At 41.8% G+C, this 26,417-nt stretch overlaps 1 protein-coding gene across 2 annotated transcripts; it reads right to left on the minus strand.

The window, feature by feature from the left end:
- Nucleotides 1–10,968: 10,968 nt before the first annotated feature.
- Nucleotides 10,969–20,539, minus strand: VGLL2 (vestigial like family member 2). Of its 2 annotated transcripts, none has more exons than XM_039467608.2 (4): nucleotides 20,247–20,539; nucleotides 17,596–17,905; nucleotides 15,027–15,548; nucleotides 10,969–13,696 (listed from the first exon to the last, which is right to left on the minus strand). In XM_039467608.2, the coding sequence occupies exons 1-4, from the start codon at nucleotides 20,325–20,327 to the stop codon at nucleotides 13,656–13,658; spliced, it is 954 nt and encodes a 317-aa protein (XP_039323542.2). In that variant the 5' UTR covers nucleotides 20,328–20,539; the 3' UTR covers nucleotides 10,969–13,655. The 2 variants fall into 2 exon arrangements, with proteins under 2 accessions (XP_039323542.2, XP_039323541.2); XM_039467607.2 differs by having other exon boundaries at nucleotides 10,969–13,841.
- Between the last annotated feature and the right edge of the window lie 5,878 nt (nucleotides 20,540–26,417).

Consider the following 26,417-nt stretch of genomic DNA (forward strand, 5'->3'; position numbering starts at 1 on the left):
TAGACCCATTCTGCTGTCTGCTCTCAAGTCCTCTCCAAGGTGCTGAGAGTTATCCCCATATCCGTTTAATAAACACTTACCTTTTAAACCAGCCAGGGTCAGTTTCTGTTGTTTGTAGTGAGATTTTTGCTTTGACAGTGGCATGGACCTTTGGAAGATATAAGAAAACATCAAAAATGTATAGAAGAATTAAGTTTGCAGTATAATACATTTGCATTACAATTGGGGTAATAGAGAATGTATAGGATATCTGAGGGAAATGGCCTACAAAATTTTCATGTTTCTAAGAAATGTGTGAATTAGCAGTATTTTTTTTATAATTCATAATGATAATAGTGGTAGAAATACTTTTTTTACCCTTTTATCATTTTTATTGCACACATCTAAAAACCCTGAAGATACTCAATAAATGTTAATTGAATGAGTGGATGTGCCATTATCTGGTGCAGTAACGTTTTTTAAAACGGTCTGGTCTGGCTTTTCATTATTAAGTGTAGAGTTTGCCATAAAGTCCCTAAGTGCCTTTTGGTGGCTAACAATGTCATGTGTAAAATGTATTATAAATAAAAATAATTACATAAAGTATAGTTCGTTGGTTAATTCTGAAATTATAGTACTACAATTGGAAGTTAATTCTAGAAAAATTAGATCTTATAATCCAGAGGAAAAAACTGACAGTGGCTAAAAATGGCACTTGTTAAAATAAAATTAGCAGAAGAATAAAATCTTACTGATTATTATTATTATTATTATTATTATTATTTTGAGACAGAGTTTCGCTCTTGTTGCCAGGCTGGAGTGCAACGTCGCAATCTTGGCTCACTGCAACCTCTGCCTCCTGGGTTCAAGTGATTATCCTGTCTTAGCGCTCCAAGTTGCTGGGATTACAGGCATGTGCCCCACACCCAGCTAGTAGAGACAGTGTTTTTCCATGTTGGTCAGGGTGGTCTCAAACTCCCCACCCCAGGTGATCCGCCTGCCTTGGTCTCCCAAAGTTCTGCCATTACGGGCATGAGCCATCGTGCCCGCCAATATTTTTTTTTATCTGCGTTATGTGACCTAGGAAGACTTCAGAGAAGTAATGACTCATAAAGACAGAAGATCTAACTGTTAGTGAATCTAACCTTCATTTAAAATTGTTCAAGGAAAAGAATCCATAAGGAAAATACTTTAATAAGTTGAAATGCAATTTAGGGTTGGAAGCAAATGCTAAATTGTTTATGGTTTAACATTGCCAATTGAGGAAACATTTATCTAGATAAAATTAATATGTTGATATAATTCTGATTAAAATGCTTTACTCCAAATGTTCTTGAGAAAAAGTCTATTTTGGGGCCTAGATGCACTCTATGTTGCTTACCTATATTGGCTTTCACTTTCCTATTGGGATCTCCTGGCCTATTCTTTTCTGCTTACTAAATCTCACTCAACATTTATAACCAGCTCATATTCTAACTTTTTGGAAAAGCCTGCCCCTAACCCTCTCCTTTCTCAGAATTACTATTGCCCTTAATGTCTTTAAATCTCATTTGGCAGTAATCGCAAGTCTTTTCTATTCTATTTCTATGCATTTTACCTACTCAGATAAATTGCAAACGTTCTGAAGATAGAATAGTGTCTTTTACTCCTCTGTAGATTCTCTAAGCCAAAGTAAGTATTTGCTTTTAATGGATTGATACATTAATTTTATCATTATCTTCTTCCAGCCTATTTCAGAACAAATCCTTGCTTATGGCTCATACCAAGAATACCAGAAAATTGGTGTAATCCCACTGGGGACTCATGAGGATTCTTTCAATAATGAGTTATCACTTGAGACCTGGACAGATTACGGACATTGGAGAACTGCTTTGAGGTTCATATCAGACATAGGTGACGCCCAAATTTTTGGAAGCCTTTGAAATAATAGTGAACATATGCTAAAGGAAGCAAACATTTATTTTATCATTCTCCGTTTCTACCCTGTCCCAAACCCACCTTTTAACCTCAGAATAGTCTCTGTGAATCTAGGATGAATGTTAGGGTGTCCTTGACTTCTCTTTGCTACTCCTTGGTAAAAGGAAACCTGTCCAACTTTCCTTTTGGCAGCCGGTCAGGGTTACAGGGAGCCTGAATCAGATGACCTGTCCTGATCCTTTCGGGCTTCTTCACACACAACCAGAGAATGAAGGGGCCAAATTATACCTCCCAAACATTACTGTGAATATTTTAGGATATTTCCTTTCAGTTTTTTCTCCCCAATATGAGCTTATTTTCATGCTGGAATAGTTGTAGTTGTGCCTCTCCTAGTTTTATTCACTTAACATTATTACATAAACTTTCCCTCTATTACATAATCTTTTGCACGTGCTTCTGATGGCTGCATAAAATCCCTTAGGATGGATCTACTATAGTTTACTTCTCCTTTGTAGATTTTCAATTCATTAATTTACACATTTAATAAAAATACTGAGTGGCTGAAATGCAGAATGCATTGTTATAGGTGCTAAGAATAGAGCATTAAACAGAGCAAAGTCTGTGACTTGATGCAGGTTACATTCCAGCATTGTAGTTGGAGGAGGATACATAATAAATTAAAAATACACACACACACACACACACACACACACACACACACACACACACAGGTGAGGAACAAACTCAGCATTTGATATAGTGTTGCAGTGTTTTAGATGTTTAAGTGCTCAGTCAAGGTGGGTCTGTTCAGAAAATCTAGTGCCCTGACACACAATAAAGGTATTTAGATAAATACCTCAAAGATTTTGGCTCAGCAGACCCTTCTGATACTTCAAAGCTTGTAGAAGTGGCCCACTCCTCCAAAGTAAGAGCCAGCACTTTCTCTGTAGAGGAAAATGATAGAGACCTTTTCTCAACCAGGCAACTGGTGTGCCCTCAGAAACCACATTCATCTCTCTTGACAGCCAGGTTGATAACTATGCTGGATAAATCCCAGTATAACTTGACTAGAGATATTCTGGGTCTGATAAGGAAGGAAAGAGATTACATCTCATAGGAGCTCCAGGAATTAGCTAACATGCACTGGCAGGAGTGAGGGGGCTAATGCCGGGATTGCATTCTGAAGGTGTTTGGTCAAGGGGATGGAAAGGTAAAACTGGGTAAGCAAGAATTCATTCACTGGGTGAGCCTTTCTTGGGATGTGAGATTTAACATTCTGGAAAAAACCAATGGAGATGAGACAGATTTGTGGCTAGCGTGGCTTCAGAATCCAGGAGAAAACAAAGGCCCTTTCTGAGTTTCCCTGTCAAAAGGTAGAGGAAGGAATTCGAAGGCTGAGGAGTGGGGATGCTGAAGTGGACATATAATGTGAAGCCCAAAGACCCACCAGAGGATGCAACATTCACCAAGGTCATCAGGAATGTACTGATGAAAGGGGTCTCATAAGCATCACAAATAAGCTCAGTGATAGTCTCCTGTGCAGGCAGAGCTGTTGGCAGGAGAGGAAGATGCAGAGCTGAGTTTGTTAACATCCATGGTCACGATGCAGGCCTAAAGCAATAGAGGGCAGATGGCTTCACTTGATCACCAAAAGCCAGGGGACCCTCATCACCAATGACAGAGAGGAAGCCAAAGGGGCTTAACTATAGATAGTTGTGGATATGGTTAATAAAGCATAAATTAGTTTCTTCTCACACTGCTATGAAGAAATACTTGAGACTGAGTAATTTATAAAGGAAAGTTGTTTAATTGACTCACAGTTCTGCAGAGCTGGGAAGGCCTCAGGAAACTTACAATCATGGCAGAAGTGGAAACAAACATGTCCTTTTTCACAGAATGGCAAGAAGGAGAAGTGCTGAGCAAAGGGGGAAAAGCCCATTATAAAACATCAGATCTAGTGGGAACTCACTATCACGAGAATAGCATGAGGGTAACCATCCCCATGACTCAATTACTTCCAACCAAGTCCCTCCAATGACACATGGGGATTGTGAGAACTACAGTTCAAGATGAGATCGGGGTGAGTACACCTCCAAACCATATCAAAGCATGTTATCCCTAGGGCAGCCAGTCCTTAACATCCAACATCAGTAGAAAGCTTTATTAGTCAGGGTTCTTAAGAGAAACAAAACTGATAGAATATTTAGATAGATGGTAGATAGATATAAGATAGATAGATAGATAGATAGATAGATAGATAGATAGATAAAGAGGGGATTTATTAAGAGTATTGGTTCTCATGATTATGGAGGCTGAGAAGTCCCATGATTTTCCACCTGCAAGCTGGTAATCCAAGGAATTTGGTAGCCTGACTCAGTCCAAGTCCAAAAGCCTGAGAACCTGTGGGGAGCAACTGGTGGAATTTCCTGAGTCCGAAGGCCAGAGAATCTGGAGTTCTAATGGCCAGGAAAAGGAGAATATGAGTGTTCCAGCTGCAGAAGAAAGAATAAGAGCAAATCAGCTTTTCCTCTGCCTTTTTGTTCTATTCAGGCACCAAGCCAACTGTATGATGTCCATCCACATTCAATACGGAAAGATGTTTCTTCTTAGTTCAATGATCCAAATGTCAATCTCTGTCATAAATGCCCTGTCTGACAAATATAGAAATAATATGTTACCAGCTATCTGGGCATCTCTTAATCCAGTTAAGTTGACGCCTAAAATAAACTATCACAAAAGCAAAACTGTGACCCCTAAAGTTAATGATCACAAAGGCAAAAATGAAGAAACAGGGGGCTGAAGTGGTCTTTCTAATAAAAATCATGATCCTTGCTCAATTCCCAGACCTGAGCCAGTTTTGCAATCTGCAACTCATTGACTGTCAATTCCGGGGCGGAAGGACCCTGCAATATGATCATAGCATATACTGCAATGGAAACTATGGCCATTTACTTCAGTGACTGTACACTGAAGAAAGGGGAAATTCCCAGACATTTCAGACAGTTGGATACAGGGTCTGAGTTGATATGGGTATCCAGAAACCTGATGCATCATCATAGTCCCTCTGTTGAAGTGGGGCTTATGGGAGCAGGTATTAAATTGCATCCTGGCTAAAATCTAACCTATGATGTGTCCACTCAGTCCACAGCCCCACCTAGTGGTCATTTTCCTACTCTTTAAATGTGCAATTGGGATCAACATACTTTGTAGTTGGCATAACCCCCTTACTGGATCTGTGTGGTAAAAGATACCATAGTGTGGAAGGCCAAGTGGAAACCTTTAAAACTGGTCCCCTTTTCCTTCCCCTCTCTCAGCCCAAATTGTAAATCAAAAATAATGCAAATCTCAGGGGGATGACAGTGATTAGTACCACTATTAAAGATCTAGAGATTTCAGGGTTCATGGCTTCTATCATATCTCCATTTAACTAGGCTCCTGACAAAACTGGATAGATCCTGGAGAATGACTGTGTAGAATACCATAAGTTAACCCCAATAAAGGCCTTAGTTACAGTTGCTATGCCAGATGCATATTTGCTAGAATATATTAATAAGGCTTCAAGTGCATGATATGTGTCTTGGCATTTGGTTCTCAGGGGATCCAAACTGATATATTATCTTATTGATAAGACAATTCAAAAGGCTACTTACTGATAACTGCTCTTAAAGTTTAAATATAAGGAGCTAACAAGTTTATGTGTAGAGAAAGCTAAATTAGAGAGGGGGAAGGATAAAACAAAAAGGTAAATGGAAAGTGCAGAGATGATTCATTTAAAGCATTTTTCCACTTAAAGGGAATGGAGAAGTGAGGTAGCAACTGGAAGAAGAGGGACCAAGGGAGATTTTGTCTTGGGGCTTGTGTGTGTTTTAAAGACAGGAAATATTGCAGCCTGTGTTATTAATGGGAATGATTCAATAGAGAGGAAAAAGAAATAATGCAGGAGGAAGAGAAGATAATTGTCAAAATGATACCTTTGAGCAGAAGATAGAGATTGAGGCTCAGGATATAAAGGCAAGAAAAGGATATCTGATACTAATTGGCTCCTATTAAATGTGATAGACTCTTTCTCCACTCCTTTTAATGAGAGATTTTCTTTAATGAAGCAGACTTCGAGCCAGGCTTTCTTTTTCTAACTTACACTCCGAACTTCAGATCGACCTATATTTTAAAATTTGCTTACACATAATAAAATATTTTAATACACTGTGTTTTTTTTCATAATAATTGGTAGTACCTTCTCAATGTACTTAATATCTAGCTAATGTTAAAGAATATTATCAGTCAAGGGTCAACTGAATGATCTGTAGGACTACTGCAACCTCTGAACTCCTAAACTTGTATCATGTGATATTGTTGTTACATAAGTGCCAAATAAGTGGTGGAGACATTAGGTGGTAAGAGTTTCACAGGGTGAGACCATATACTGTGGCATGATGTGGAGACAAGATTTTGTGGAAGAGACAGAACTAATCTAGACTTAAATAACAGATAGCATTTGAGTAAGATGGCAGTGAAGGTGAAGGTTTTCTAATCAGCTGGAAGGTAGGAATTCACAAGGACCTTCTGTGGAATATGAGAAAATGTTGCAGACTGCTCAGGGGAACAGTCAACCGAACAGCTGTGTTTAGGTACTCTGGTAACTTCTTGTGTACCGGTGGGCTGAGGCCTTACCCTACTGTGAGCTTGATATCCTCCTGAAAACTTAGACAAGATAGCTCTAAGTTCATTCTGATAATTGATACAGAGACACAGGATAGGCAAGCACAATAAATAGATCAGTAAACTAAACGCTATCATGCAAAGCATTTTATAGTGTCACTTCTAGAGCTTTTTCTGTTTATAATAAGGAGAATGAGAATAAAGGGTGTGTAATTGAGTTCAAGCTAGAACTTCCTCTGATAAAGAAGAAAAAAAATAAGTACCCTAAAATAACACTAGAAAATGTAGCCAGAAGGTTTCGTGATGTGAAAAATATATACTATTAAATTGTACACATTATTTTATTTTAATGTTTAATGTGTTGCCCTTGTTGTTCTGTGACACAGGAATATTCAGTGGTATCTGTACTTTCTGCCTCATTCTCCTAAGACCCAAAGCTTACATCAATTGGCAGCATGAGTATATATTATGACTGTGAAGCATTATTTTTCTTTTTTTAGTTTCAATCCTTTATAACTCAAGCAAAAAGAAGAAATGGCAGTATTCCATGAAAAGTTTTAAATTTTCTGCCTTATCTATAACACCATTCCTTAAGCATCAAATGACCAGACATCCCAAGTTTCAATGGGAGATGATGGTGTCTGGTGTTACTGTTTTAATTTATTCACTAAATGGTTTGAAACTGTTAAGTATAAAATTGTGAATAATTTTTCATCTCAACAATTCCGATTGAATATAACCTCATAGGTGTTTTCCCTCAGGGTGTTTTTCCCCAGATCATTTCTTATGCCTTTAAAAATATATAAGTGAAGAATACATTATTAAAAGAAGTTTTTGAACAGGGAAGAGCAAACATCATAAGTTCTGTTCTCTATGTTTCTTACCAACATCTGTCTGTCAGCGACCTTTTATCAGTTTCTGAGTGTGGAGAAGAAACTGCCTGAGGTAAAAATGGGATTTGACACTACACAATGCAAGGTGGAATACAACTAATACAGCACCTTTAGGCAGTGCTTCCAAAGGCATCAGGAAATTCCATCAAAAAGCTGGTACAATGGGAAACAGCCATTTGATACTAGAAGAAAATTATCCAATTGCTTATACTTTGGATATAACTGATTATACATTGGGTAAAATATTCTTAGAAGAAAAAAAAACATGAAATAGGATTATACCGGTAAAAATAAATTTTAAAATAAATCATTTTATTTTCTTTTCCATCCCATTTCTCAGTAATACCATTATTGCTAAAGGGCCAATAATGTAGTTGCTAAAAACAGGAGCAAGGCTGTAGTTTGGGAATTAGCAGGAAAGGAAATAAGTTTGGGACATTTCCATCAATGATCCCAGTCATAATTGTTTCTAGCAAGTTTGTGCTTAGAATTTTTAGATCCTTAATTTTTGTTTCTGAGTGAAAAAAATTTATATGAAATATTCTAAAGAAGCTTCCAAATTATAAGGTAAATGTAATATTTTCCTAGTTATAAGTATGGTAGAGATTAAAGTATGTACTCCAAAAGTACATGTTGGTAAAAATTTCTAATTGCCTGCTAGATCATTTAGAGTGGTGCAAATATTGATCAGGAATAAAAAAAGTTTTAATTCTTTAGTTTCATTTTTGAGAGTTTAGTTTACCTTTAACCTAAATTTCATACATGTAATCATAATTATATACTTATTCATTTATACATTTTTGATAGGAAGTAGAAACAACTATGAGAGGATAGTTTGAGCAAAGCTGATGTAGCCATTTTGAAGCACTTGGTAGAGCTTACTGAGTCTAAGGACAAAACAAAGGAACAGGAAATATGCTGCTGCTGCTTTTCTAGGTGAAATAACTGAATTCCAGCAAGGCTGAGGAAATTCAAATGTCTCCATTTTGTTTTACAGGAGCTTAGTTTCACAAGAATATACCGGAAACTCACAAAAATACTGTGATTTGAAGTAGATCTGACACTGTGTTCTGGAGAACTTCAGATTTTTCTCCTACTGAGTTAACTCGTTTTTTTAAAGTGAAAAAATCCAAATGAAGGGGTCATATGCTTTACCAAAGTTTTATATATATATATATCTCCATACCTTACTAGAATAATGTGTGTATACACACACACATACATAAACACGCATATAGACACATTCTAGTAAGGTATATATATGTGTATACACATACACACGCATAATGTTTGCATTTCTCTAAAGATTAAAAATTAATTCTTCAGCGAAATATCTTACTCTTTTTCCTTGAAAAGAAAATTTGCCTGTCTCTTAAAGTCAACTTGGATTAGCAGAACCACCTCTGCCGACGCTTGTCAGTGGCCACTCCTTGCCTGGACACGATATTTGGAGGTCATAGCTGGAAACAAATGGGAGCTGTTTTTGGAGGCTGCATTGCCTTTTTAGGTTATGAGGGTCTCTCTGTGTTTAGGATAACATGATTGACAGCTCTATTCTAGCTCCAATTAGCACCCTATAATTTATTAGCTTCTGCTTTCAGATTATGCGTTAACTTCACAAATATTTCAACCACGGAAACAGCAGCTATCAAGTGTCTCTTTCCTGATCCAGCCTTCTGGGGCTGCAGTGAAATACAAGGAAAGAGCAGTACAGTTGGTCTGTCAAGTGAGAATAATCATTTGTGCCTGTGCCTGTCTGAGGGCATGATGTCTCTGATTTCTCTTTAGCCTGCATCTGTGTGTGTGTATGTGTATTATATTTGTGGATAGATTCTATTGTGCAGATATCACATTTGTATTATTATAGTTTCATATTTATAAGCAATAAGCAAGAGTTGGTATTTAGGAAATGTGAAATTAATATTTGCTTAACACTACTGCTTGTGTAAACACCACAATTTCAGTTACATGGTAATCATAATACTGTCTTATATCTATTCCTTTCCTCCAGATTTTAGGAACATATAATAAATCCTAAAAATCTCGTAAGAAAAAACGAAATATATGGAGAAAACAGCTTGGTAAGTATAATTAAAATGTGAATTATTTGCATGAGAATTGTCAATAAACTGTCAAAGCACTTTTAAAAAGTGATCTTAGGTTTTTCAGTTTCATTTATATTTAAAGTATTTTCACATATCTTTCCATTTTTCTTCCATGCTTAGATGACATCCTAATGAATTACACTAATAAATTTAATTTATGGACATAGCATTTACATGAAAGCAGTTTGTTTAAGTTCTATTAATTTTTATCCCCTCGAACTCCAAGGTAATTTTTCACTAAGTACTTAAAAAAAAGAGCTTTTTAATTTTGACAGAATACATGCATAGCTGCACAGAAATGCAGGCTTTCTTATTCTAAGTAAAATGAAAATTGAAGTTACCCAAAGAGCTGTTTTATCCAGATGCAGAAGGACACAGAAAATACCATACTTACCCAGAAAGAGTGAAAAGAGAAGTGTTCAGTCAGGGGTTCTGAGTCCCAACACCCACCATCTCCCATCCAGACCCAAGTAAATCTTAAGTTATTGCTAGAATTTGCCATGCATTTAAATAGAACTTCAAAGAGGGAAATGAGACGGGATGGCAACTCTTTTTACACTGAAGGAATAGAACAGATAGAGTTCCCTGTAGCTGGGTGACCGAATTCTCAGCCAGAGGGCAATCGGCAAAAGGATTACTTGGTGGTAGAGAGCCGTCTCTTTCCTTTTCATCACCTCACCTTCGACCTAGGCCAAGTGCAAAGGGAAAACTGTGGGCAAAGAGGACACTAATGCCAAGGCGGGAGTGATTAAAGGAGAATATAACCTTTCTCTGAGCCCCCTGACCAGGTATAACATATGTAAAAACGTCAAGTTTGCCTTTCTTCATGCCATTCCTTATTTCCTTGAATGTCCTTTTTTCAACGCTAGAACCTTCTCTGATCTGCATGGTTTGACTACTATTAGCAAGACAGGTATGAGAGTTCGTATTTTGTGTGACTTGAAGTGAGCCTGAAGAATGTCAGGTAGGTCTACCATTTCACCAAAGTTCTCCTTGATGCTCTTATTACACAGGACGAAGTCATTATAGATCTAGGTCATCTTGCATTTCTACCTGAGGAAGGTGTGGAATGGAGGGAAATACTGTGGTTCTTGTGTCATATGTGCCAGGTCGCTGGAGCCTGGACCGGCTCAGCAGTCTGGACGGTCTGTTCAGGACCGCCCCAAAGGCCGGTTCCAGTGAATGAGTCTTCTCACCAGCAACCTGATATTCGGGTCAGATGTAGCTTAGGTGAGAAGTTTCAGTAATCAGAACCGTGTGGCTGGGAAGATGTTCCCTGTGGGTTCTGATCGCAGGTCTTTGAGTGTTAATGAAAGTGGGGTGCAGGTAAACAGCCCCTTCAGTGGGGCATAGGTGGAGATGTCCAGCAGAGAATGAACTGCCATGCTTTCTTCAACAGTATAGTTAGTAGCAAATTCTGAAAAGCACACTGGGATTCAATGCATTTTATTTACACTTGTATATACCACGGATTCATGCCAGTGGAACATGGATTAAAAAAATCCACAGACAAGTCCAAAGTTAATTTTAGTTATTGCTTCAATGTCCAAACCTCAGGCTAACTCTTATGCAGCTTGATTAGGTTAGGTGTGAAGAATTTCAGAGTGGTGAAGGCTGTTAAATACTGAAGTAAATAAGGGAAGCAATAATAGCTCCCTCCTGAAGAAGAATTGAGAGCTGCATCTGACTGAATGGTCTAAGTAGTGTCATTTGACGGAGTTCGGACAATGTCCTATGACAGTTCATTTGAGACTGAAGATTCTGGAAGTTCTACCAAAACATCATCAATCTGTACTTCTCTGACTTTTTCCCTTCTTTATGCATCTATTGTGGAGAAAATAAGCCCAATGTTGAAGAGCATAGAGACAAATCAGAACTGGACAAGGGGTCACTGCAGTGAGTAACACTGCAGCCCTGCACCGGCACTACATGAGTTTGCAGCCTGACTCTGCCACTGATGAGCTTCATGACTGGAAAAATTATTTCTCCTCTGCGTGCCTTAGTTTTCTAATAGGTGAGAAGGAGAACATCATAATAAATACCATATAGAATTGTGAGTCTTAAATAAGTTAATCTATAAAGATCAGTGCCCAGTGGATAATAAACAATTAACAATAAATTATGATTATTGTTATCAGATGCGATGCACATAATCACAGAGTACCTTCCACCAGACTGCAAACAACAATAGTCTTGGAATGATCACACCTACTTCACAGGTAGCCAAATGACAGAAAGAGGGTATGGGGAACTCTGCCAAGCTCATGCTGTGAGTTAGATCCCTTAACTGCTTCCAATTCTTGAGACTTATCCAAGATAAATTATATTTGCCTCTCATGTTATAATGAAGATCAATGTTTGGACTAATATTTTTATGGGCATCAACAAGGTACAAGGGCACTTTGAGCAGCACACAAAATCTCTCTACCGGGCACTTTTGTGAAAGAATGGAAATAACTTTGGTATCAAGAGGAAACAAGGGGAAAAACTATCAGTTTCTTGCTTAATAATCTTTTATTGCCTAGTGAGAGATTTGGTTTCTTAGCCTAGTTTATTAAAATATAAAATAGCCAATATTTCAGAAACACTTTTAACTGATGACTCTGTATCTTGAGTCTAGAATTAACATGTAACAATAATTCTTTTCTGGAAAATACTAAATCTGTACCGGACTGAATGGTCTGCAGGTAGTGCTTTTTGTACCATCTTTGCTTCTAACTTCTGAATGCTAACAGGCAAGACCTTGACCTCTGTAGGCCACAATTTTCTCCTTTGTAAAACAGACAGGGGCACCTAACTTCTCATTCTCCAAGGCTGATGTGAGATGGAAACACTTAACAGATGCCTAGCACAGCAAACACAGTGGAAACACAGAAAGAACTATCTATTTATCTATCTATATCTATATATAATATTACTGACATCAAATCATAGCACTGTTATTTTATTCTACTAGAAAAAAACTAAGTTATTTTCTTTTTATGAATCAACACAGTGAATTCATAGTGAACAGACATCTTTAATGTTCGTCTCTTCTTCCTTATCACCTTCAGCTTTGCCCACGCACAGACCCTTTCCCCTGCCCCAACACTAAATCACAATCAGAGAGACTGAGAAAAAAATTTGAGGTAATGGAGACTTCATGCACTTTCTTCTGCTTGTGGTGGTTCCCAGTTCTTCTCCATGGAGACAGTTCGGGTCTCTCTTTGCTTTTTTCATCCAGAGGATAGAGGGACAGAATTTGTGGGAGAGAAGGCAGAGAAGGGTTTCTTCTTTCATCGTAAAATGTTCCTCGTAAAAAATATGATATATATACATATACATATATATATATATACATATATATATATATATATATATATATATATATATATAATATATCCAGTGCAATTGCAATTGTTCTGCCAAATACTGAGAAATGCCACCTTGGTTGATATATTTCTGGAGTTTAAACAGTTGTCTTACAACAGCTGCATTTTAGTAAGACTTGGGCAGGTGGCTCCAGATAAGCCACTTGCCACTCACATTCAGGCTGAGGCTTCCATGTTCACAGTCCAAAGGAAAAAAGTGTATCTTTGCGTCTGGAGTGGGCGTTGTAGGGCGAGGATGGACAGGAAGGGATCTGGAGGCTGAGAGGTGAGGAAGAAGGAATTGACTTCTTTTTACTTCTCTACCACAGTCTTAGATGCAAGTACACATACATTTTAAAATCTGACATTAGTAGTGCTATAGTCACACTACCTAACAAAATAATTCACATCAGCATAAAAAATATTCACACCAAAAAGTCTCATTTTCTTTCCCCCCTTTCCAAGAAAGCTTATGATATCATATCACCTGACTAAGCCATCTCACCACAGATATTTCCAGTGATTCGGCCAAAAGTCAAACGTAACTCAGAGTCTTTGGATTTGCTATTTCAGCAGCAGGAATTATTTTTAGATGAATTTCTGCAGTTGTGGTTTTTGGTTTTCCCAATACACTGAGAAGTCTGAAGTCTCTGCCTTCCCCCATGTCCTCATCCACGGAGTGAGAGGCACAGATGCTGAGCCTCCAAGGCTGGTCAGAAGGGAAGGGGAAGGGGAAACCCTGGGTCAGCAGATCAGCTCAGGAGGGATGCACCACAGAGGGAATAACGACGAGCTGCAAACCAAGATCAGAAGCTGTTACAAACCCACTCCATTTCAGCTCTGAGTGGCATCAACTGCACTATGCAGAGACCTACAGGGAAGAAGGTGGGCTGTCTAAAACCAGTACACATCCTTGCTTTTGTCCTGAGGCTGCAAACCTGAAAATAGAAGATAAAAGAGAGAGAGGAGGTGGAGAGGGAGGGAGGAAGGGAGGGAGGGAGAGAGAAAGAGAGACAGAGAAAGAGAGAAGAGGAGAAGGAAGAGAAAGGGAGGGATAAAGAAGGAATGGGAGAGGGAAGGCACAAGATATTTAAGGAAAGAAAGACAAAACACCACTGTTTTATTGTGAAAGTCACAGACTTCATCTAAAGTTCAGGGTGGGGGGCAGTGACTGAAAGCAAAAGCAAAGCAAACAAAAAAGTCAAATCACTTAAGGAAAGGGGCAGGGGCAGGCTATAAGCCAGTGATTGCACTTATTTTATAATTATTTCTTTCATTTGCCCTAACAATAAGAAAAGAAAGCAAAAAAGCAAACTCTTGTTAACTATACATTTCCAATTCTTTAAGCTAGAAACTTAGGATTGTTATTTTAAAATATTCTTTAAGTTTTACATTTTTAAGAGAGCTATTTTATTTGGCAATTAACTTGATAGCAGGATCACATTTTTCTTTTCTTATAACTGTCACTAGGTGACGAAATTCCCCAAGCCATGTTAGATTTTAAATTGTACTCTCAGCAGCTACTCTTGATCAGCGCTGTCCAATATAAATACAATGGAAGCCATAAACATAATTCTAAATATTCTAGCAGCCACAATTGGAAAAAATAGTAAAAAGAAATGACAGATGAAAATTAATTTTTATAATCTATATGCAGTATGTTGAAAACATTTCAACATGTAATCAATATAAAAGTGTTAATGAGACGAATCTTACATTCTTTTTCTGCACAAAGATTTGGAAATCCAGTGTGTATTACACACTGACAGCACATCTTAATTCGGCCTCACCACGTACCAACTGCTCAGTGGCACCATGTGTCCAGCGGCTACAGTATTGAACAGTGCAGAGCTAGAACTTCTCCACCAAATTTTATTGGGAAAAAAAAAAAAAAAGTCCTCTCTAATATTTACCATCCAGGTTAGGGTAGGGTCCTATTTTCTCACCTCGCCTACCCGTTGGCACAGAGCCATCTATCAGTGGAAACACGACAGTGCCATGTAGATCCTTGGGCCACAGAATTCAAGGTCTCCAAGGAGGATTAAGGGGGTCTAGGCACAGCCCAGGGTCGGGTACGTGGGGCCGAGGGGTTCCGCGGAGACCAAACTTCTTCCTCTGCTTACCTGAGTCCACGCTGAGGCCCAGACCCTGGGCCACGTCCCCCGAGGGGCTCGAGAAAGGACCCCCCGGCGCGGCCCACGCGGCGCCCGCAGGCTCGCCCTTGCCCGAGAGCTCGCAGGGAGGACTGCCTGGCGCGGGCGCCGGGGCGGGTGCGAGGCGGGCCGGGCGCCCGGAGGCGGCGGGCATCAGCAGCGGCCCATAGCGCGGGTCGAAGTGCGGTGCGTAGACCTCGTGCACAGCGGCGGGGCGCGGGTAGGCGGCGGCCTGGGCGCCGAGGGCGCCGCCCAGGGCGTAGGGGTGATGCGGGTGCGCGTGGTGCGGGTGCGCGTGGTGCCAGGGCTCGGTGGCGCCCTGGTGCAGGTGGCCATGCAGCGCGGCGGGCGAGTAGGGGTCGGCGGCGGCGAAGGGCAGCTCCGAGTGCGCGGTGGCCAGAGGGCTGCCTAGCGGCGCGGGCATCGGCGCCTGGTACGCGCTGTTCCAGAAGGAGGCGGGGAAGCTGCGCTGGCTCATCGGGAAGGAGCAGTCTTCAGGCCGGGGAGGCGGAGTGGAGGAAAAGAAAAGAGGTGCGTGTCACTGCGGCGGGACTCAGCGCCGACCTGCAGAGCTGAGGGCGCCGAGCGGGCACTGTAGGCTGGCAAGTCAAGGCCGAGGGCAGAAGGCAGCCCCCGCCTCTGCAGCGGCGTTTTTCTAAGGAGGCTGCAGTTTGTGAAAGCGAGGTGGGGGCACTGCAAAGGAACCCTGGGAAGGAGGCCTGCTTCCCCCCATTTCGCAGCCGCTTCCACCGTGTGGAACCGAGTGGCTCGGAGAGTGAGAGTAAGAGCTGAGAGACGCCCTCCGAGACTCAAGCCTCGAAACGCAAAGGAGCTTCCCGCGACTCAGTGCAGACACGGTCTCCCTTTCTCAGCCTCAGCCTCTCCTCAAGCTAAAGATACCTCTCCCCACTCTTGGTCGGCCGCCTAGGGATCTCACTACCCCTTCTCGTGTTTCAGCCTTCCTGGCTCCAGAAAATGTGCTCCTCCAAGGTCTCTGACAGCCTGAAAGTCCACCGACATATTTTGAAGTTTTGCTATTATTAGTTTTCTTTCTAGAAACCTTCTTTCAAAAGTTTTTCTCCAAGAATTCAAGCAGAAGAGTAAACTAGTCACATTAAAAGTGCAGCTCTATTATTTACACAGAACGACACGAATAACAAGTCTTTTATCCGACGTTTTCATTAACTTTCTGCATTAAAGTGAGGACGCCAGCAGTAATAGTAATTATTATTACTATTGTCAGTATCATTGTTGGACCCTAGCCAGTGGTAGCATTTTAAGATAACAGCGTTTAGGTCACATTTGTTGCCATTAGTAGAGAGGGAGAGAAAGACAGATATTTAATTCATGGAGCCTTTATGGAACACCTCCTCTGTGGAAGGCATCTGCACCATATACTAGAGAATTTTAAACGAATTGAAAATGCATTCTAAGTGGTGAAGAATCTTCCTGTTAAAAATATTTAGGCAGAGATTAAGAAGAATATTCTGTATCTAAAATGAATGTTTTTTGGATCTTGTCTAAGGGCAAGCCTTGTGCAAACTGCCAGACTCTCTTAAGGAAAAAAGTGGGTGAAGGGTTGCCATTTCCCTCCCAAAAACAAATGAAAATTTGTTTCCTTTTTTTTCCAACAACGTCCTCTTTTCTTAGCTTGGTACACATCAAATACAGCTTAGTGAGCCAAATTTACTTAATGGTTCCCCCACCTTTGTCTTGTTGGTAATAAAGTAAAGTTGAGATTTCAGAATAGAAGGGAGATTTAGTTGATTTGTCCAACAAATAATTGTCCTAGGCTACAAAAAAGCAGTGCTTTGTGGGGGAAGGTAGAAAAATAAAAAGGGGATGTGTTTTGGGAAAACTCTTAGAGGTGTTTTGGCTGTGTCTAAATTCTTGTTTTTTGTTTTTTGTTTTTTATTTTACTTGCTATTGAGACACTTCTGCTTCAAGATTTCCCAAGTAATAGGAGCCTGGTGTAAGGCAAAGGTTGGTTTTAGGAGACATTCTCAAGCAAGTGTTGCTTGCATGGAGCTCTAGAACTGTTTGCAAATGGGAAAGTGTTTGCAAATTGGGAAAGTCCCCTTTAAGTTATTGGCGCTGAAGATCCTTCACTCACTGGTTTGGGAGGGTGCTGGAAACCTCACATTTTTCACAGCATATTTACATCCATTTTCTTGTTGGAGTCTTATAGCTTTCTCTGGGGATAGTTAGGAGGGTAAGTGTTATTCTAATTTTAGAGAGCAGTAAATAAAGTGACCTCAAAGAGGTTAAGAGACTTGCCCAAGGTCATATTGCTGGGAAGTGGTGGAGCCAACACACAAGCCTAGGCCCTCCGACTCCAAAGACAGTGTTTTGTCCAAGGAGTTTTTTCTTATACCTACGCCCTTTCCCTGTGTGTTTTCCTTACTTTTCCCAAATGCTCCTCTGCACATTGTCTCTGACACCTAATATTCTTTCAGCTGCACATTTTTAGGCTCCTGTAGGTGGAGCCCACACTGAGAGGACCCTCTGTGGGTCCTTCCCAGCAGAACCCCATACTCACCTCGCCAGGGCCCAGAGCTCCTTGGTGCTTTGCTGCTGGTACAGCTGGGAGAGTAGCTGCTGGGTTGGCTCAGGGCCCTGCTGAAATGTTCATCCACCACAGAGCTGATGTCCCCCTGGAAATAAGTGAAGAGGACGCAGCGGGAGTTGATGTACTCTGCCTCTGGTGGGCGCTCTTTCTCTGGGCTGCCTTCTTCCTCTTTTATACTGGCTGGGGTTTGGCTGGAAAACGAGGAGCTGCCACTGCCACTGCTGCTGGGGCTGGCATTGCACTCCTGGGCTTCCTGCATTTTGGAGTAATAGGCTAGTTTCTGCTCAGAGAGAGAGAGAACAGATACATCAATTTCAAAAGTGATGGCAAATTCGGTTCAGACTGACTCCCTCATCCTAATTCCTAAGGTATTTATGGGAAAACTGGCGTATGGGCCTAAGCCTTGTGCTGTTAGCATAAAACCAGCAATAGCGGGGCAACATAATTAGCAGGCCTCCCAACCTGCATCCACACAAGGGCAGGCTTCCTTGGAAGAAGATTGTGGTCCTTGGTCCCTCTGATGCCCGGAAAATTTCTCCTAAAATGTCTGGGTGAAAGCCTCAGGAGACACCTAAGCAGCTAGGTTTAGAGCTGAGTTTGACCTCATAGCTGGGCTCAGGGCAGATATATTTTTAAAATCAGACTCCAGGGGTAAAGGGCACCCAAGTCCAGTTAGGGCCTGACTGTTCTCTGCCTGAGAATCCAGGGCAGAAGCACAGGATACAGGACAAACATCCTCCTGATGGAACGGGGGAGGGGGAGTTGGGGACATCTATCCCTACAAAATCCACTCCCTGCAAATAAGAATGTGTGAAGGAAAGCAACCAGGAATGTAAGGGAGGAAATGCCACAGTGGGTTTGAAATAATTACATTTAGTAATGAATTGTGTGAGATAAAAATCTGGGGTAACGTTATGACTGGGGAATTATGGATCATTTTAACAAATGCAAGCTGATATTTGTTTACCCATACAACATCCACTTAAAAGTCTGCCTCAGTTTCTAAACAGAGCTTCTCTTTAATAAGGAAAAACTAGTGGATTATGAGTATTTCCACCTTCATCATCTCCACACACATTGAGGAAATGATAAAAAGGAGCAGACGGAAGAAAGTTAAGATCCTGGCTGTGAGTTGGGGTAAATCGAGATATCTGATAGTGATTTTAAAAAGCAAGTGCAGCTTCTGTGAACATTTTCTCAGAAATGAGCAATGGACTGAATAAAGTGTTAAAGCATTCCGCAGGCAGAGATGGCCTTGAAGAGGGGGCCTAAGTAGTACAAAAATGAACAAAGATCTTAATGCAATAGATTGGTTCAGGGTCTGGGAGGAGAAAGGGCCAGTCAGAAAACCAATCCACCTCTCTCCCCTTTACTTGCCTTAGTCCCGTCCTGGGAAGAAGTACATAGAAGCCTTAGCCAAAAGGTTTGAGTTATTTGGGGCTAAAACAATGTAAGATTTAGCAATATCACCACTTCCTAAATACCACCTCCCTACAATGAGGAACACTGGTGATTCCTCAAATTAACATTGATACAAAACAAACTGCAGGTTGTGAAGTTTACAAGAGGAGAAGAGGAGGTAAGAAAACAAAAAGTGAACCCTACCAGGTCCACCATTAATTTATCAGGAAATTTCCGAATGGACATTCTAAATTTGAAGAGAAAATTAGCAAAACCATCCACTGGGGTGTTGGGGTGTATTTCAATTTTCCCAAAGTAGGTGACCAAGCTTTCACTTTCCAACCTGGAGGAGACCCCTACGGCTCCCCAAGTGTATGCTTTCGTTCTTTTCCTGGACTACTGTCCTCAGTTTCTGCTACCTCAGCTGAGGAAATGGAAGGAAAATGGTTCAAACAGACGCAGCCTGAAGAAAAGAGAAATTGGCAGAATTGAATGGAACTTGAAGAGCTTGCAGAACCCGGGTTGAGTGGTCTTCTACAAGTGCTTGGTGAAAGCAGGGCTGCCCCATTCAGCTACTCAGGCTGGAGAGAGGCAAAGTACTGTCTATCAAGCTCGCCTCTGCCAGGTCAATCGGACTCCAGATAACACTCCCAGAAATTCGCTAAGAAAAAATTATAAAACTGCGAGGTGCTCTTTGAAACGAATTCGCTGGATCTGGAATTAATTGCCCTGGTCGCCGGAGAATTGAAACGGAAGAAACTACTTCTGAGATAAGCTTGCAGGGATGAGAACACCGGGTCTTGAATCTCAGAAAGAGGCTGGCTTTTAGTTTTGTTACTTTTAACATTGGGACCAAAGTTTGATTTTCCCTGCATGAGCTTTGCCTGCATTTCCTGTTACTGCACATGGCTTGGAAGAATCTGGAGTCCGACAGACTTTAAGAAGAAAATCCAGCCGGTGCCATCCTCCTCTGATTATTCCAGGGAAACCCTAGGCTCACATTAGCAGGGCTTAGTTGCTTCCCGAAAGCAAACCGGGAGCTAAAGACTAATTGCACTACCAACTGGGGGCGGCTCGGGCAATCGCTGCATCCCGGCGGTGCCCGCCCTGGTCGGACACCCGCGACGCGCGGAGGCGCAGCGAACCTTGGCGTAGAGGTCGGGTCGCCGCAAGCGCGGGGCGCGCCACTCCTTCCCAAAGACCCCGCAGGAGACACGTACCTGGTGGTAGGGGGTGTAGGCGGCTGCGAAGTAGGGCTGCGAAGGACCATAGACTTGGTACATAACATCCAGACAGCTCATGACTCTCTGCAGCGGAGACGGTTAAGTGTTTTTTCATTAACTCTCCTTCCGCGGAGCTCAGGGGTGCTGCCTGGGCGGCGCTTGGACCCGAGCTCTGGAGTCATCAGGCGGAGCCAGGCCAGCGCGCTCCGCGGCTCGGAATCCCGCTGGCTCGCTCCCCTCCCACTCTTACGATTTTAGTCCCGACTGCGGTTCAGGGCAGAAGCGCTTGAGCTCCCGCTAGTGGGCCTTTAAAGCCCACGCCGGGCGGGCGTGCTGACGCCACTCGTGGGCTGCGGAGGCGGAGGGGGCGCTGGGGGGCGGGGACCGGGGGCCCAATGGGGAGCGAGGGACGTCTGTTGGAGAGGCAGCGAGTGTGTTTCCCGGGGCCCCCCTCCGGCGTGCAGGCGGTCAGGGGTGCCAAAGACTGAGCGGTTCCGAGCGGATCTGAGACTTCCCATCGCGAGTAGGAATCTCCCAGGATAAAATAGGAGAGAGACAGGGAGAGAGAGAGAGAAAGAGAGAGAGAGAGAGAGAGAGAGAGAGAGAGAGAGAGAGAGAGAGAGGATGGACGGAGGGATCCGGGCTCTTACATGCAGAGAAAGAAAATTGGAGAAAGGTCTCGTAGGAGAGCCCTTGTCTCATTCTGTAGAGTTGAGGGGGTGCGTCCAGAAGTGCGAGGTGGTGCAAATTCTCTGCTTTCGGTTCCTGATGATGTGTGAGGAGGACAGTGCTGTCCCTAGGGAATCCGGGTCGTGGCAGACAGAGTGTCGGAGTCGGGGTACTCCTCCAGGGCACGGAGGAGCTCCCTCTGCGGGGAAATGGCAGTTGCTGAAACCTGTTACCCTTGTCCTCTGATCCACCTCCTTTCGCTCCCTCTGACCCGGTCCTCCCGCCGACTGCATCGCACCCAAATTCTGCTCTCTTGGTCCGCACCCTTCTGCCCCTCTAAAGTTCGATCCCGCCCCTTTCTCTTTGAAGTTCTCCACCCCAGCCCGTGAGCTTCTCGTCGATCGTGCCCCGCCTCCGGCTGCTCCCGGGGTGGGCTGCTTTCGAGGAGTCCAGGAGGCCTTATCCGGCCCCCTATGCCTGGCTTTCCATGCTGGGGTCTCTTCGGCCGGAGTCCTTTAAAATTTTGGCAACTTTTGGGACAAGGTCTCCTTGGCGCTAAGAAGAAGCATCCTAGGAACTGCAGAGAGGTCTTTTGCTGCCTCTTCAGCCGGTAATACCAGCTGCAATGGTATGTTTCATTTTGCAGAGCTGGAAGTAAATGCATTCCAAATATAAAACCTGCACCACCGGTCTCTCTCTGGCCCGCCCTGAGAGCTCCGCTGGCTTCCTCCTTCCAGCGACCCTCCCCATCCTTCCCAACCCTTCTCACCACGAATCCCTCGGAAAGGGGTGTGTAACAGTGAAGTCTTCAGTTCTACAAGTTTAGGAACACATTGAGACAGGCTCTTTCTAAGGCTGGGTCAGGTGGCGGAAGGGGCATTACGGGAATAGTGGTGGGCTAGACTTGGGGGCCCAAGGGAAGAGACTGGGAGCATTAAGAGTCTAGACTGAAGAAAGAGGCAGCATGATTGCAAACCCTAGCTATCTGCCACTTTAAATACAACAGAAATACTTTGTAGATTCTCAGGCTATAAAACTGTGAATAAATGAATTCTTGAAGATCAATTTGTGTTTAAAAAGTGAATATTTGAAGCCAAATTGTTTTGATATTGCACTTTTGGTTTGCCTAATTTATATATGGGAAATGACTCCCTGTCTCCAACTCCTTGTAACTGGTGAGCCATCTTGAGCGATTGGACAATTTCCTTAATTAACTACAATGTAATCTATTTTAATGAAAATTTAAAATGAAGACACTCTTCTAGAACATTTCCATGCAAGCCTCTTTTTAGGGGCCAAGCTGCCTCGTGGAACTCTGCCGGCTTCTGGAGCTTCTGACTATCCAGGCACAAGGGTGAAGCAGAACATCCGTCACACCTCCACCCCAATGCGCTCTCCCTAGGAGTTTCTCCAGAGAGGCACAACCGCTTATCTGCATTTTCTCTGGGACCAGAACTGGAACTCTCACCGAAAGAGCCACAGTGCGCTCTTCTGTGTGCGGGAGATAGGGAGTTCAGGTCCCAGTCTCGCTGGCCGCTGCTGCGCACCCTTTCTGCTGGGTCGGCTTCACTCAGGCCCAAAGGAGTACAGGTGCCAGTGCAATCACCGCGCCAGGGACGCCGCGCGGCGGGTGGGTGAGGCCAGGGAGGGCCCCATCCTCCACTTTCGCGCAAGTCCCGCAGTCCCTCCTTGGACACAGACGCTCCGCTCTGGACATCTCTGGATGTAAGCATCCGTCGCTGAAGTCCGCTACTTCTCGCGCAGCCTGGGCTTGGCAGTCTTGTGCAGCGAGGATGAGAGTTGGGGGCGCGGGTTGGGGAGAAGCGGCGGGAGGCAAGCTCCACTAGCACGTCCAACCGACGCATGGAAACCTTGCTCTTCTACTTGCTCACCTCCCAGTAGCTACCTCCTATTACCTGTACCCGCTCACTTTGACACTTTTAAATTTTGCTATGGTGATAGTACTAGAAGACCTTTATTTTTTTTTTTCTTTTTTCAGTTTTCAGAGAAAGTCACAACAACCTCTCTAAGTCCAGCAAGGCCCAGCAGAAAGTTATTTTCGAAACGGATTACAGGAGGAACAATTTCGCATATCTTAAACGAAGAAAACGAAGAGAACATTATTTTATCTGCCCACGGCTGCTTTCCGTTCACACTGCTCAGTCTCATCTTACTTGAAACAGTTTATAAAAATCTTACCGAAGCTAAGCGAGGGTATGGACTACACAGGAGTTCGAAGGAACACAAGAAACTGGGTCAGTGAGCATCAATCTTGAATTTAGGCAGGAAACCATTCTCTTCCCCCTAAATCCACAGTGAAGGAAGAAAAACAAACAGCACAGAGTTTTAAAACACATCCCAAAGATTGGAGATTGTTTCCTCTTTTTTTCTGTGTCTAAAACTTCATCATTTACAAGGGGGTTTATTTCTCAAGCGCATGAGATTGCCTCTTGTTTCTTCCGCTAAAGCGGAAAGTAAAACACAGCTAAATTTGACTCCCCCAGCCATTCAAACGGCCAGCACATTAAGAAGTTAGATTTTGATTCAGAGCCTTGGGAATGGGCTACAGGTTGAAAAAGAACACTGAGAAAAATCTCTCTTTCCTTCCCTTTGGAGTCCTGTTCCTCAAGAAGAGACTGAAAAACAGTTAAATGTCACTGAATTTGGGCCCCAAGCCCCCAGTGAGATAAACTATTCCTATTTGCGAAGAATTGACTTTTAACTCTCTAATTGGGCAGAGGGAGAATCAAAACTTCTCTTTGAAATAAATTTCACTTTATGATCAATTAATGGCAATTTATTGAACTGCTAGGAAGGAGCTATATGAAAGTAAATTCCACTAAAATTTCTTTTTAATATCCTAGTTCTATTCTGCAATTCTAACAGTATCTAAAACTGTGAAAATAAAGGCACCTTTAGTCTCAAAGTTAATAAGTGAAATTAAATTACTTTAGCATGAGTCAGTGTTTCAAGATAGCATCACAATGAAATACCTGTTTTCTCTTCAGAAAGGTTTACCTCTCATAAACTAGCTGATTTAATTATCTCTGAATTTATCTGTCACTTCTGTCATCTTATTCTGAAAACTGCAGAGACACTGCTTAGCAAAGACATATGAATAGAACTGATTTGGACACTGACTTGCAGCCAGCCAGGCCCTTTCTTGCCAGTGGTTTATTTAAATCATGAGTTGGCATTTTGTGCTGCTTTATTCTGCCAGCCAAAGGGGATAAACGCAATGATAACCTCATAGATTTTCCCCCACAAACTCATTTTTTTAATGTTTTACTGACAGGAGTTGTGTTTGGGTTTGAGAGAGTAGCTGAGATTTTGTGGACTCAAGCTGTTAACAATATTATTTAAAAACATTTCTGCAAAAGCTGGAGCTTTCAGGCATGATCTGTTACTTAGGAATAATACTCGAGTAATGGAAAGACTGACTAGCGATTTAATTTTAAAGAAAAAAGGGGGAAACAGAGAAAGCCATATATTCTGAAACCTCGCTAAAAAGAGAAATAGAGAGGAATTAACAGTTTGACTTAGTGAAAAAGAAAAGAAGAAAAAGAGGGTTCTGTTATTTTCATACAAACTTTGAGTAGCTCTTAACAGTGCTTCCAAGTAAAAATCTTCCATGATCAGTTCAAATGAATAGATAAGGCTACTTTTATTGACATATAGTTGATTATTAAAAGAATGTTGAACTTTTTCTTCTTTACATATTTAAAACCATATTTTTATGTTATGTACATGTCAACTTTAGCTTTGGTGAAATAATTATCTTTTTAATTTAGTCTATCTTGTATTTATGTTAATGTTAGTACCCGTTTCTAAGACTGAGAAATATAACTAAAACCATATTCACCTTTTAGAAATGAGCTCTTTTTAATGAGTCTCTATGAAATGGTTATATAAAGATAAGATTATACAAATTCAATTCCTGTGACCCAATCCTTTAAAAATGATAACATACAAATAGCAAATAAGGAACACTTGAAATAGATGTGTGTCAAATATTTTGCCTTGTCATATTTTTTACAAGAGAGAAAAAATTAGAGGGAAATTTACATTATATAATGTTTACTTGGATAGCTAAGTCAGAGAGCATACATCAATTATTTTTTAATAGGAAGAAGTTGTCATTCATCTCTGCTTTGCCTGAAAAAGTAGCTCTCATTGCCTATAATTTCTGATGCTATAATTTGCTTTTCTTTAAAGACACACAGTTTGGAGAAAGCCTCATGACTAATATATTTGTGGAACTACTTTTGTAAGATATAGAGATATAGTGGAATTTACAAGTTCAGAAAATGGAAGTAAACTAAAGGATTAAGGCGGGTGGATCACAAGGTCAAGAGATCAAGACCATCCTGGTCAACATGGTGAAACCCCGTCTCTACTAAAAATACAAAACACATTAGCTGGGCATGGTGGCGCGTGTCTGTAATCCCAGCTGCTCAGGAGGTTGAGGCAGGAGAATTGCCTGAACCCAGGAGGCGGAGGTTGCGGTGAGCCGAGATCGCGCCATTGCACTCCAGCCTGGGTAACAAGAGCGAAACTCCGTCTCAAAAAAAAACAAACAAACAAACAAACAAACAAACAAACAAAAAAAAACAACAAACAAACTGTTGACTTAGATATTTGACAGTGTAGGTGTTGATCCATTCTCAAACTTCTGTTTATAAACCTGATTTCAGCAGGATGCTGAAGGCATTAAAAGGAGATCACAGCAATAACAAACCGAAGGTGAAGATATTCATCTGAGTGTGGTGTCCTGTTATATGTATGAAGAGATTTTAAAACAGCTTTTTAAAAATTCTCATAGAAAGTTTTTATTCGCATGCATGGAATAAGTTCTAGCATGGACTGCTACACTGTCATTGTTTATTTATTTGGCACTTAAAAAAAAATAATAAAATGAAGTGCTGAATGGAGGCAACCATTACCAACACTTTAGAAAGAAACAAAGGTCCTTTTTACCTTGGAAAGCAGACCACAACGCCATGGAGAGTTACATCAGCAGAAGGGAAGTGCAAACAGTAGTCATCAAACAGAAGCATTTTTAATTTTTTTGCTTAACTTCATACTGTAAATGCCACACATCATATCTGAAAATGAAAGTTCAGTTGTGGACTATGAAATTAAACCTCCTCAGGTGGTATCATTGTTTTATCTTTCTTTCTTTTTTTTTTTTTTTTGAGATGGAGTTTCGCTCTTGTTACCCAGGCTGGAGTGCAATGGTGCGATCTCGGCTCACTGCAACCTCCACCTCCTGGGTTCAGGCAATTCTCTTGCCTCAGCCTCCTGAGTAGCTGGGATTACAGGCACGCACCACCATGCCCAGCTAATTTTTTGTATTTTTTTTTTTTTTTTTTTTTTTTTTTTTTTTTTTTAGTAGAGACGGGATTTCACCATGTTGACCGGGATGGTCTCGATCTCTTGACCTCGTGATCCACCCGCCTCGGCCTCCCAAAGTGCTGGGATTACAGGCTTGAGCCACCG

This window comes from Saimiri boliviensis, chromosome 4 (assembly GCF_048565385.1).
Source record: "Saimiri boliviensis isolate mSaiBol1 chromosome 4, mSaiBol1.pri, whole genome shotgun sequence".
NCBI classification, from domain to species: Eukaryota; Metazoa; Chordata; class Mammalia; order Primates; family Cebidae; genus Saimiri; species Saimiri boliviensis.

Bases quoted from the DNA above. Each gene is read 5' to 3' on its own strand.
- VGLL2 (XM_039467607.2), bottom strand. From the start codon at position 20,327: ATGAGCTGTCTGGATGTTATGTACCAAGTCTATGGTCCTTCGCAGCCC. The intron at 17,906-20,246 runs GTACGTGTCTCC...CTCTCTGAGCAG, and splicing joins CCTACACCCCCTACCACCAG to AAACTAGCCTATTACTCCAA. The intron at 13,842-15,026 runs GTAAGCAGAGGA...TTCTATTTTCAG, and splicing joins GGGCCTCAGCGTGGACTCAG to GTTTGCAGCCTCAGGACAAA.